This window comes from Centropristis striata, chromosome 5 (assembly GCF_030273125.1).
Source record: "Centropristis striata isolate RG_2023a ecotype Rhode Island chromosome 5, C.striata_1.0, whole genome shotgun sequence".
NCBI classification, from domain to species: Eukaryota; Metazoa; Chordata; class Actinopteri; order Perciformes; family Serranidae; genus Centropristis; species Centropristis striata.
Window position 1 is genome coordinate 27,540,211 of NC_081521.1, and position 13,501 is coordinate 27,553,711.

The 13,501-nt window shown below is 43.6% G+C and overlaps 1 protein-coding gene across 1 annotated transcript in view; it reads left to right on the forward strand.

Moving 5' to 3' along the window:
- Window positions 1–13,501, forward strand: part of bsna (bassoon presynaptic cytomatrix protein a) — a 145,683-nt gene that overhangs the window by 105,587 nt on the left and 26,595 nt on the right. The window contains exons 5-9 of the mRNA XM_059333869.1: window positions 599–766; window positions 1,339–1,589; window positions 1,976–2,909; window positions 8,915–11,420; window positions 12,299–12,790. Coding sequence (XP_059189852.1) covers window positions 599–766; window positions 1,339–1,589; window positions 1,976–2,909; window positions 8,915–11,420; window positions 12,299–12,790 — 4,351 coding nt within the window. The remainder of the gene's footprint in view (window positions 1–598; window positions 767–1,338; window positions 1,590–1,975; window positions 2,910–8,914; window positions 11,421–12,298; window positions 12,791–13,501) is intronic.

The window sequence follows — 13,501 nt, forward strand, 5'->3', positions numbered from 1 at the left end:
GTTAAACAGGTGTGGAAGCCTTCCTTTATGAGAATGAACTAGAGATGGAATGTCTAATATGCATCTCATAACCTACAGTATAAGCAAAAAACCCTAACTCCTTATTTGCACTGGCCTGTCATTTATGCAGCAAAGAAAATGCATTAAATATTTTCTTAAGAGCATTGTATGACTGGCAACAGCAATAACTACTACACGCTGCACTTCATTTATGTTGCGCTTCCATTCTTGGTTTTGCAGTATATAGAGGTTTGACTAACTTGGAACCATTTTTAAAACTAATCCATCAGCACAAGAATCACTCCATGTCACATTTAGTGTCAGGAGTTTTCAATCATCTTTTATGCAATCAGATGTGGCTAAAGTCAACGACCTTGTCCTCTTCTGTCTTTACTATCTCTCTCTGTCTCATTTTTTTCATCTTGTCTTTTTTCCATCTTTTCTTTGTTTGTTTCTTTAACATTTCTTCTTCTCTCAACTCATCCACTGCCACCTCTCTCTCGTGCACTTCTTCATACGTTTTTGTCTTGTCCTCTCTCTGTGTTCTTGCCGACGTGTGCTTCTTTCTGTTCCCCCTCCCACCAACATTTTCTTTTAGGTTCTACAGCAACAGCAACACGAACGTGAGAAACAACTTGTTCTCCAGAGGGAGCAGTTGGCGCAGCAGAAGTCCCAGCTAGACCAGATCCAGTCTTTACAGCAACAGCTCCAGCAGCAGCTCGAAGAGCAGAAGAGACAGAAAACAGCTGCAGCTCAAGGCATACAGGTGAGGGGAGTGAGGCACACTGGCAGATGGGTTATAGGTTCTGTGACTTACTCAAAGGATGTAATTGAGGATTGATGTTGAAGGCATCAGCTATTGGGCAGCAGTGGCAAAAAAAGGTAAGGGCATAAACAGTGGCAAAGTAAAGAAAAATCTTGCTTTGAGAAGCTCTTACTAACACATTTTCGGCCTGCCTACACAGGCCTGACCCCTGGCCTGGACTTCCTGACACATCTACGGTGTATTTTCCAAAGCATAATTGATCTCAAAAGGTTAATTAGGACACTAGAGCATTTTCTGACAACTCGTGAATTAAATTGGCTGGCAAAGAAAAATTCAATCTGTAAAATCAATTGTGCATAACCCATGAAATCCATTGTGAAAAATAATTATAATGTGCTTTCTAAAAATGACCACAGTAGCAGTTAACTGAATTGATATCTAAAGCTGCAACTCATTATGTTGTCTCCACTCAACCAGTTCTTTGGTGGACCTCCTTGTAATATGAGGTGCAATATGCAAGACTTTTTAATTGAATGAATGATAAGTGACAACTAGCAACCTTTTTTCCTCAGCTGGATGCGAATGGACAGCCCCTGCCCTACGACTCCCAGATGGGCTCCCGTTCTCTCCCCAACTCCTCATCTGAGATGTGTCTGAGGAGCCAGCAGGAGCACATGGAGACCAGGACCAACATGAGGAAACACAGCTCCATGACCAGGCTGAGCAGGGACAGCTTGGACGGAGACAGTGTGGTGTTTTACGGCTCCCCTCGCAGGATCGTGGACAGCTGTGTGCAGACGGACGATGAAGACGGAGAGGAGAGGTAGAGATGTGTGTTTGTGTGTGTATTAGGTGAAGATTACCTTGATTGTCTTTCCTATTTACTTCACATCTTTTCCTGTAATTAAAAAAACAAGACACAAACTGAGAAGAAGATGCAGGCTTTATGAATAATTTATAAACAATTTCATACAGAATAAAGATGTCACTTTTCTGACAGTTTCAAAGGTATAACGCAATGAGCAACACAAAAAGGTCAGAAGGCATCAAGTATTGGTAAATGTTCCAACTTAGACTTGTTATTTTTATGTTAGTACTTCAGAATACCGCCTGCTAATTGTAATGTTCCTGTACAACTGGTGTAGCTGTATATAGCATTATCGGGTCTTTCTTTATTGTTATTTCTTCTTCTCTCCACTCTATCACCAGGTACATGATGCGTCATCGCACCAGGAGGCGTGGTCGTAGTGTTGACTGCTCTGTCCAGACAGATGACGACGAGGACAAGGCAGAGACGGGGCAGCCGGTACGCAGAAGACGTTCCCGTTTCTCCCGTCACACTGAGTCAAGTGCTGCTGGTAACAGCAGTGCCCCCACATCCACAACAGCCACTGACATCAAGACCGAATCTTCCAAGATGGTATCCTCCAGTATTGCCATCCAGACCATCAGAGAAATGTCTTGCCAGACAGAAGTGGAGCATCTCGGAAGAGTCTCCCCGGCAATCCATGTGACAGTGCCAGACCCGAATAAAGTAGAGATTGTGCACTACATCTCCGGACCTGAGCGCACCCAGAAAGGTCAGTCTCTGGCATGCCAGACTGACCCGGAAGCCCAGTCACAGGGTGTTGTAGCTCCCCAGCTCAGTGTGCCAACCACGGTCAGTCCGTATTCTTCCTCCGCCAGCACCGGGACACAACAACCCAGTTCTGCCGACCTCCTGGCCCAGCAGCGGCAACAGCAGCACATCGCAGCAAACGCAGCCAAGTTTGAGCGACGCCGCCCCGACCCGCTCGACATCAACTACCAGCCTCACAACCACCTCCACAACGAGTCCATCTCCAGCATCATCCGGCAGCAGCAGACTCCCAAATCCCCACAAGTCCTCTACTCTCCCGTCTCCCCGGTGTCCCCTCACCGCCTGCTGGAGACTTCTCTGTCCAGTGAGAGGCTGAACAAAGCCCACGTCACACCTCAGCAGAAGTCCTACACAGCCGAGTCTCCCCAAAGACACCCCTCTGTTCCCCGACCAATTAAGAGCACCCAGAGGTCCATGTCAGACCCCAAGCCTCTCAGCCCGACCACGGATGAGCACACCAAGGCCAGGCTGTCCCTCTACCAACAACAAGCTCTCCAGAGCCAGGTAAAGTCAATCAAACCATGCTGTCAAACACAGTAACACACAACGGAAGATAAATGTACAACTACAGCGAAAGAAGCAATTAAAAACAAATCAGTGAACAGCCAAGATAACATCATTAAACTGTGGAGATGTTATGTTATCAGTTTAGAGAGAGCAAATGTCTATTTCTGTTCAGTGGTCAAACTTCATGTTCAGTTAAAAAGCACCTCTTGAGATCTGCACTACAGTAATATTTAGTTAAAAAAAATGTTTTGGACTACACACAACACTGTTGTTATTGACCACCTGGGCAAGTATTTCAGCTATAAGCCATACTCCTCAGTGTTGATGAAAAATGAATAGATGGTATCTCACTTTATGTAGCCAACAACAATTGTTTTTCAGATACAGCCACAGTAGTTGTGCTCGACTGGACGGACACTGTGATGCAGTTATGGCAAAAAATGCCTCCTGAGTACTTCATTGGTTATAGGGCTTCAAATCACTAAACATTACGTCAAAAAGAAAGTGTCCAGGTTAACAGTACAAGCTAATCAGAACTGTCATCATCACAAACCACTGATATTGAACACATGTGGGCAGTGTGGCTTAAGCTGCATTCACACTACAAGCGACAATGTTAAAAAAAAGACAGCCAAGCATGGGCTGCTACATTGTCGCCTCCATTGTCTGCGCTTAAGTCTTGATCAAGGACTTGGGCTTGTATGTGTATGTGAACATGGATCATCATTTGCATCACTGTGTGCACCTCAACACAAAGAACTCTAGCAGAGCGACAGTTAATAACTTAGCTAAATAACAATTTACCACACATGACGCTAGCCACTGTGCATTTAAAAATGCCTTGTAACATAACTCCTGTAGTAGCTGTGGAGAAAAATATATATAATTGATTCACTGCATTATTCGAGTGCTGGAAAAAGTTGAGCCCAGTGCAACTTTGCTACATGACGGGCGCGTGACATCCTACTAATCAAAGTGTCATTTTGTAGCTTTTTGTCATTGGTTTCCATTGAAAATGACACATTGCCGGTAGTGTGAACACACTTACTACAGTTTGGATGCAACTGATGCATCTCCCCATCTACCAAAGCACCAAAACAGATTGAATGTTTTTCTTACTTTCCATATCTTCATGTAAATGCTTGTAATGCTACCTAATGTCACAGTCCAAGAGAGGTCAGATGTTCTGGGATTCCTGCAGTAAACCATGAGAAAATATTCAACAATGTGTATTTGATACAGTGGTGGAATGTAACTAAGTACATTTACTTACGTACTGTAAGTACAATTTTAAGGCACTTGTACTTTACTTTTTTCCATTTTATGTAACTTTATTCTTCCATGTCATAAAATTTTGAGGTAAATATTGTACTTTTTACTCCACTACATTATCTGACAGCGTTTGTTACTTTTCAGGTCGAGATTTAACACAAAAAACATGATACATTTTTTAAGTGATGAGACATTTTTGTAATTAAACCACATAAAAGTATATTAAGTAGTTAAAATGAGCCCTATCATTTCAAAATGAAAACGCTGCTTACATAAATGTGCATCAATAATAATAATCTAATAATATATTTAGAATATATTTAACAATCTGAGTGGGGTTGTTCTGCATGACAAGTACTTTTACTTTTGATACTTTGAGTACATTTTGATGCTGATACTTTTGTACTTTTACTTCAGTAAGTTTTGAATGCAGCTTTTACTTTTAATGGAGTATATTTCACAGTGTGATATTAGTACTTTTAAGTAAGAGATCTGAATACTTTTTCCACCACTAATTTGATAAAAACTTTAAAACAAATGAAAACAGTGAACAGCACAAGTTCACATTAGTTCATTATGTTTGATCTTGTCAATAGTTTGGATCACTTTTATGTTGTTCAGTGGAGTCAATACTTGCCATGGGCATCAAAACTGAATGGCCTCCATGCGACTATGATTGAAATCATTCCTTTCATTCCACTTTGCCCCCGTTTTCATTGTGTGAGTGCAATGAATGTTTTATGTCAACGCTATGATGACTAATTCTCTTTGTTGTGGATTGTTCAGATGTTACTATTGTTTTGTTTTCTACATTGTTTGGGGTAAACAGACTATATTAAGTCCACCCCATCCCCAATTAGAAACAAGTAACTCTTATGAAACAATAGCTACCATGAAAGCTACAAAAAGCATTTTATTGTTAAACTTTCTTGTTTGTGGGCCTTTATTATAAAAAGTTCTAGTAAAGTAAGGAGTTCAACAGTTCACCCCTAAACTAACTTATTTGGACACTAAAACGTGTACTGTGGCCAGTGATGTTTCTGCCTGTTAATTTAACTTCCTGTAAAGTTATATATATATATATATTAATTTGCATATTTAGTTGTTTTGTTTAACTGTGATTTAGGAATCTACGAAATACTTACCTTACATTATGGCACAGTGGCAAAACAGTTAAAATTGTGTTTATTAAAAACTAGTCATCATACTTACACACTAGGAGCAATAAATCTTCAAAATAAAACCTGTATGCTTTACATTTATTACAGAATACATGCTGATCACAAAATATGTAATAATATAATAAATACATATTGTATAATAAATGTAATAATAATAATAATATAATACATATTTTGAAGTCAAAGGCACACTTTCTAAAGACCAGTTTAATACATAACAATATTATCCTGATTTATTCTGAGCACACTTTTCAAAACAGAAGTAGGTTTCTCACACAAGGCAACAAATTCAAATGAAGAAATTATGGAAACAAATATGAGTCAATATTGAACTTTTACAGTAGATAACAAAAGTAAAAAAAAAAGTAAAAGTAAGTTTTAAGATGGGATTTAAAAAGTGATTCTGACTCAGACAGTCTCGTACATAATGTGAAGGTTTAGTAGCAGTCTATGTACAAAGATACTTGATTTGTTTGTTAGCCTCCAGTCCTGATTAAAGATGGATTTGATTCACTTGATTAAAAAGCATCTTCCAATTACTCAGGAGTAATCCACTTCCACATTATAGGCTGCTGTGTTGTCAAATCACTTCCAAAGTGTCTGCGGCATATTGCAAGATAAACTAAACAGAGCAGACTGCTTCGAGACGTGCCTGTAAAATCACTAAAATTAATTTTTAATTTGTTTTCTTAAGAATTGTCCACCTTACCTCATCAATATTGAGTCATAGCAGTTATTATGTGAATGTTATGATTAGCAACCTCTTTGTTATTTATTGATGTTTCACACTGTACACTATTTTCTCTCCTAATCCTCTGAGGTGTTAGGAGTATGCTTCCACTGCCCACATGCTAAGATTACATGATTCATAAATCCCCACAGGGATTTTTTTGAATGTTGCCACCCCCACACAGATTGACATGATAAACAACACATGACACACTGTTTGCTCTATTTACAAATTCAGTAAAATGCAGTTCACATGTTTGATAGGGACGGAAAGAGACAGTATTTGCACATACTTAAACGATTAATCTGTGATACTGATTAGCCACTAAAAAACATTGACTCATCTGAATATGATACAAGTGCTTGACTGGTTTATATTATAAAAGATTAAGCTAAAATGATTATCAAATACACTGAAATTCATCTTTTGTTATTTGTGTTTGTTTGGGGGTTTGGTCTGAAGATTTGAAGCATGCAGCTATCAGAAGCAATCCATAAGTAATTTCCAACAGCAAGAATTCAACATATGAGAAGTGCAGAAAGCAACCTCTGTAGCTGTCTTATCAGTTATAGCTGCCTCAGTAATAGAATACATTGTCTTCACACAGGCTGTTCTCATGAACGGTTCCTTAGTATTGCTACAAAAAGTGATGCACTGAATTTGTAGCTATCCCACGAAATTAAGTCTGTTAAGGTTTGCATGCATGCCGCGGGTGGATATAAGGCGGGCAAGAGGGGCGTTGGATGGCACAAACCTAGGGCTCTGACACAGGAGTCCAACAAAATCTCCAACATAAACGACAGAATAGACCGTTTGTCAATGCTGCCCAAAATGAAACATTTTTCAAAAGCAGCTCGCAGTACAACACAAAGCATGCATGTCATTATACATACACGTACGGTTCCTGGTTGTAAAAAAGGCTATAGTTTCTTTGAATTTATGCTTCAAAACAACTGAGGTTTAGGGCAAAAAACTTCGGTTAGGCATTATTAAAGATAGTTTAAACAGTTAATAAATGTATGTAAATGCCGGAAGTGAAGTAGTTATGAGAATAGCGTGGCTACTCTAAGTTACGTAAAAAGCCGAAGTTATGTTAAAAAAAAAACGGCCTGTTCTGTCGTTAGGATTGGAGGACTTGTTGAAAAAAGACCCCGTAAGTTACGTAAAAAAGAATATGATTCACAAAATGTGAGCCACGGAAGTTAAAAAAAGTTTACTTTTTTTATACAGGGGACACAAACCCCGTTCTCTTGGGTGAAAGTCTGCCGTTTGTTCAACCCATCCTGTCCCGAGTATGACATCCGTCATTTAAACTGCTCATCGCTGTCAATCACTACTACTGCGTCAGCATGATGGCAGTGGAGGATAGTCTAAAACATAAATATGAGTCGTATTTTGCTGCCTGTACAAAGCCTGTATTAAGGTTTTTGAGGAGGAGACCATTCTGAGAAGAAGGGTTTGCATGTCCCCTTCATGTCCCTTTGGACACTTATTTACTTGTGTTCTAGTTCACTGGCATAACAGCTTCCAGTAGTTCAGTCAGTTTAAACCTAACCGTGTTATTTTCTTCTAACCTTAACAAGTGATTTTGTTGTTTAACCTTTAAGCAGCTCTGTACCACAATGTTGTCAATGGGTTGAAACCAGCACCTGTCAACGGTTTAAACCATTATTTCATATGATCTGTGTTGCAAAAGTTTTCGTAAGAAATCAAACAAACCCGTTCATGAGAACACTTCAGAACTGCATGAATCCAACAAGACAAAACCAACGCAATAGCTTTTGAGATATATTGGCCATAAATTTATGCTGCCAACCTCCCAATCCATTAGTAAAATAAGATTTATTCATGAGAGTTGCAAGGTGATTACCTTCCAAAATTTGTTTAGCAAAGCTTTTCTATTCATACAAATGCCACACAGTCACACTTCAGTTTGAGGCAGACCATGACTCGCCTTTTTAAACCAGCTTAATGAACACAGCCTCTTAAAGACTCCCGTTCTTCTAATTAAAATATAAAACAATATTTTACTCAAGTATTACATAATAACATGCATAATATGGGGCAGATTTTTCACGTTAATCTAGTTGATTAACAAAATTAAAGCAATAACCTAGTAAAAAGTTTCCAAATGATTTAAGTTATTTTGATTGATTAGTGGAAAAACTGCACCAAAATTGGCACTAATTTTATTGTTTGTGTATATCCTCTAATACAAACTCCACTCTTGTTTCCTGTTGTCCTTGTCTCTGTGTCTATATGTGTCTCCTCTGTCTCCCTTGTATATCCCTGTCGTTGCGTCCTCTCCTTGTTTCTTCTGTTCCCTGACCTTTTTCTCTTTTTGAGTTTTCCTCCCTCCTCTTCATCTCTTCATCTTTTCACATCTCCCATCCTATCTCCTTCAACTTTCTCCCATTGTAATACCTCTCCATTGATCTTCTTCTACCAACTTACTATTTCACTTATTTTGTTCTTTCCATGCTTTTATACAACACCTCTCTCCACTTGTTTTCTCTTTTTTTATTTCTCTTATCCTTTACTCTCCTTAATTGTGTGGCATTCCTTGTTCTTCTACAACCATTGTCTCTTATCCCATGTATATTATCATGTCCCTGTCCATCTAACATTTACATTTGGTTTCTACAAATGTCCCATCTTTCATCCCTCTCCATTTAACTTGCCGACCATCCTGATCGTTCTCCACACTCCCCTGGTCTTCTGTTTTACCTCTCCTCTTCTTTCCATGCTTCTTTGTCTCCCCATATTCTCCTGCTTTTCCATCCCTCCCTCCCTTCCTCCCTCTCTCTCTCTCTCTCCAGCTGGCAGCCCTACAGCAGAGCTCACTGCTCCGTAAGGTCAAGCGAACCCTGCCCAGCCCTCCTCCAGACGAGACTACCGCATCAGCTCACCTGCCCATGATGGCACCTGCCCTCCAACAGGTCTACCTGCCCTCCGTGCCCAGTCTCAAGCCCAGCTCCAGGTCTGGCCTGGCTGCCAAAGCCAGCCTCCTCAAGGACCTCACCCACGAGCTGAAGGCCGTGGAGCAAGAGTCGACCAAGTTGAGAAAGCAGCAAGCTGAACTGGAGGAAGAAGAGAAAGAAATTGATGCTAAACTACGATATCTAGAGCTGGGGATTCACCAAAGGAAAGAGACATTGGTCAAGGAGAGGGAGAGGAGGGATATTGCCTACCTGAGGTGTATGGGGGACACTAGGGACTATATGTCTGACAGTGAGTTGAATAACTTACGTTTAGCAGCTGCAGCTGCATCACATGAGACCAATGGGCTACTGTCTACAAGGCCAAGCACTGCTCCTTTGAGTCAGTTTACCAGTGACCTAAACACAGCAGCCCAGTACCCGCCCTCCTCATCCTTCCTTTCCTGTCAGTACCCCCAGAGCCAACCGGCAGCACCAATTCAGCAACCAAGTGTGCCGTACCAGTCTTCGACCTTCAACCAGCCTCCCTATCCAACAGTATCTCAGTCCCAGGCACTGCCACAGCCCACGCCCCTCCAGAGCCATGTCCCCCCTCCAGGACCTTCTTACCAGTCTCAGACCTCCTACCCTTCCCATACCTATCCCCAAACTCAGCCCCCATACCCCCAGACAGACATGGGGATACCAGCTGCACCTCAGCCTCAGCCCCAGCCAGGGCATACAGGTTTTGGGCCTGCACCGCCTGGTCAGCCCCCATACCCCACCCACAGCTCACCCTATCCCAGCGCTGTGTCCTCCTACCCCAGCCAGACCACTCCATACCCTGGGCAGCCCCAAGCTGATATCTTGACTGTCCACCCAGGAAGACCAAGGCAGACTTCGTTGGCCGATCTGGAGCACAAGATGCCCACCAACTACGAGACGATCAGCAACCCCACAGTCGTGGTCACCACCACGGCCCAGGACGCTACCTATTCCAGTGCAGCCCCCTCTTATGGTCAGTACACTGGATCGACAACCATGGCCAGCTCCTATGGGCCGTATGGCTCAGCACCAGTGTCAAGCAGCTACGGTGGGTACTCTACCATGCCACCAAGCACTTATGGCCAGTATACTTCAACCTCAGCTAATTCCTATGGCCAGTACACCACAACCACTGCTAATACTTATGGCTACACCACCACCACAGCCAGCACTTATGGACAGTACACTTCTACAGTTTCCAATGCCTATGGGCACGCTGTAGACAGTCCCTCCACGTACAGCACTGCGGATGGGATGTACGGGGCTCCTGGCTTAGAGCAGAACATCCCAAGGAACTACATGATGATCGATGACGTAAGCGAGCTGACGGCAAAAGACGGGCTGGGCACGACGACAGGGGACATGATGCATCATGGCGGCAGTGGGCGTTACCCGGGCGACATCCACGGCCACAGCAGCACCATTGGCAGCACGACGCGTGGGGGAACTGGCAGCTCCTCGTACGGCAGGGCACCTGAAGAGGAAGCAGCGATGCAGGAAGAGCTGTACGACCACCACGGCAGGGGTAAGAGCAGCTACAGGCACGGACCTCTAGGGGGCAGCAGCAGCAGCGTGAGCTCTAGCATGGGTGGGGGATCCTCCTATTACTATGACTACGACTACAAACACGGCAGCACCCGCTCCGGGGTACAGAAACCTTCGGTGTCTTCCAGAAGCCTTCTGGCTCCTGCTGTCATGTCTTCCAAGCGCAGCAAGCACAGGAAACTGGGGAGCATGGAGCAAAAAATATCCAAGTTCTCCCCGATTGAAGAGGCTCGGGATGTGGAGGCAGACCTGGCCTCCTATTCCTCAGCAGCAGGCGGGGCTTACCCTTCTGCTCATATCCGGGGGCGCCAGCTGATCGAAGACTACGGTTTCAAGAAAAATTACGAGGGCATCGGTGGCAGCAGTCATGGTAGTCGACACTACGGTTCAATGACGGACGAGGACGATCGGATTTACTACACCTCCACCGGCCGCTCCCGTTCCACTGGCTATGGCATGGACAAGATCTCATCCAGAGACTACTCTGGGTATCGTAGCCGATCCTATGAGAGGGACGACCGCAACTACCCATCTGGCTACACCCGGGGGCGCCACCCAACCCGGCAGTACTCTGAAGAGGAGAGCCCACTCAGTCCCCTGAGGAGGTTCATGGGTTCTGGGCGATCATCGAGCTTAGGTCCCGACCCGTATGACAGTCGCAGCAGTAGATATCATTACTATTATGGCCAATATGGTTCCAGCCACTCGCTGCCAGATGTACAAGACCACATACGGGACCTTCCCCGGACGCATGTCTACAAATCGGATGATACATACATTATAGACGATTATCATTGCGCTGTGTCAGACAGTGAAGGTAATTGTGGGAGCTGAATGCCCACACAGTCTCACTACCTACTACTGCCCCCACCGTTTATCTAAACGTCCCCCACCCACCCAGAGGCTAGGCTTAGCAAAGAGAAAGAGAAAGAAAAAGAGAGACAGAGATAGCTGTTGCATGCTGATGTTTTCTTCCTCCTGAGAGTCGCTTGGAGCTCTCTTATCAGTGGACTGCTGTCTGTCTGTCTGCCTGCCTGTCCGTCCTTCCGCCTGTTCATCCAGTCGTCTGTATGTCCAATACTCGCATGGTTCTTCGGCGTGGTCGTTTTCTTCGTTCGCTACACTCTGATTCACTTGAAAGGTCTTCTTTGCACGACACAGATGCATTGTTCTTTTCTTTACAGGGTTTTATTTTTAATTATGTCATTGGCATTGATGTTTTGTTTAAATGTGTTTTGATTTCTAAATTCTTTGTCTACACTGCAAAACGGTCCCTCACAGTCAGTTCTTTATTTAAGCCTTTTCTTTCAAAAAAAAGGTCCTCACTGAAAGAATGTACCCATACTCATGCCATCAGGAATTTGCAAGGCAGTTGTTTGTGCAGCATAATATTATTTTCCATGTCATTGGCTTTAAATTTGAAACATATGAGCACAAAACAACTGCCAAAACAGACAGTTTTGCAGTGTTTGTTTTATCCTGTTCATATTGTCTTGTAATGTGTGAGGCGATGTGAAGTGTATACTGCATGGATGTCAAAGTTTTATTTCTTTCTTTCTGTGTCTTCTCCTTCCTATTCTTTTCTTTTGCATGCGGTTGGTCTTCTTCTTCCTGCCTCCTTCCTTCTCTCAGCCTGCATGCCGCTGTCTCCAAACGACATGGAGATTGACTGTGATCTGCTCTCGGTTTCCAAAGCCTACCATCTGGGCCAAGAAGAGACAGACTGGTTTGAGAAGCCACGCTCCAGTTCTCGACACTACGGCAGCAGCCACTCATCTGGGAGGAGCCGGCACGGTGTCAAACACACCTACCATGATTACGATGAGCCTCCTGAGGAGGACCTGTGGCCCCAGGATGAGTACGGTCACGGAGGACGACACTCTTCATCCCGTGATCACCGGCACCACGGCAGCTCTAGCCGACACTCATCCGGGACACGTCATTCAGATGAACCCAGGTCCTCAAGGTCAACCAAGGGGCATCCCAAAGACCCGTCAATGCGCCAAGATCCTTCACGATCCTCATCTACAGGAAGGCGTGGTGAGTCAAGGTCTGGGTACCACTCTTCAGACTACTCCCGAGATCCATCTGGGCACCATCATGGACAGCGCTCCTCCAGACAGGGGGACCCGCACCGTTCCTCACGCAGCAAATCCCAGCCCCCAGGGGACATGCAGGGCCAACCAGGTAAATACAGGCCACCTTCATGCCTAAAACTCTCACACTAAACAATGGACAGAATGGGAAAGAAAATACTACCTAGCAGTCCGTGGCCTAGAGGTTAGGAATCAGCCTTGTAACCGAAGGGTCGCCGGTTTCAATCCCAGAACTGATGAGTTAAGGATTTAAGTGCCCTTGAGCAAGGCATATAACCCCCCACACTGCTCCCTTGGCCAACAGAAATGTGCTGCCCACTGCTCCTAAGCATGGTGTGTGCACTGGTGTGTCAAAAAAGGATGGGTTAAATGCAGATTTTGAATTTCTCTATTGTGGGACTAATAAGGGAATCTTAATCTGAATTATTCAGCTAACTGATCGATAGCTTTAAATGGTAAATGGGGTGCACTTATATAGCGCTTTTATCCAAAACGCTTTACACTACACACTATGCTCATTCACACACACATTCATACTGGTGGCCGAGGCTACAAGGGCACACTGGTGCCACCATTGGGAATTAATTTACACACCGATGAACGCAGCATCGGGATCAATTTGGGGTTCAGTTGGTCAAGGATACTTCGACAGGTAGCTGCCATGGTCAGGGATCGAACCACCAACCTTCCTGTCTGGACAAAAGCTCCACCAACTGAGCCACGTCTTCACTTAACTATTATGAAATAATAGTATAATGTTATACATACTGTACATTATAAGGCCATTGGGGAATTGAAATGA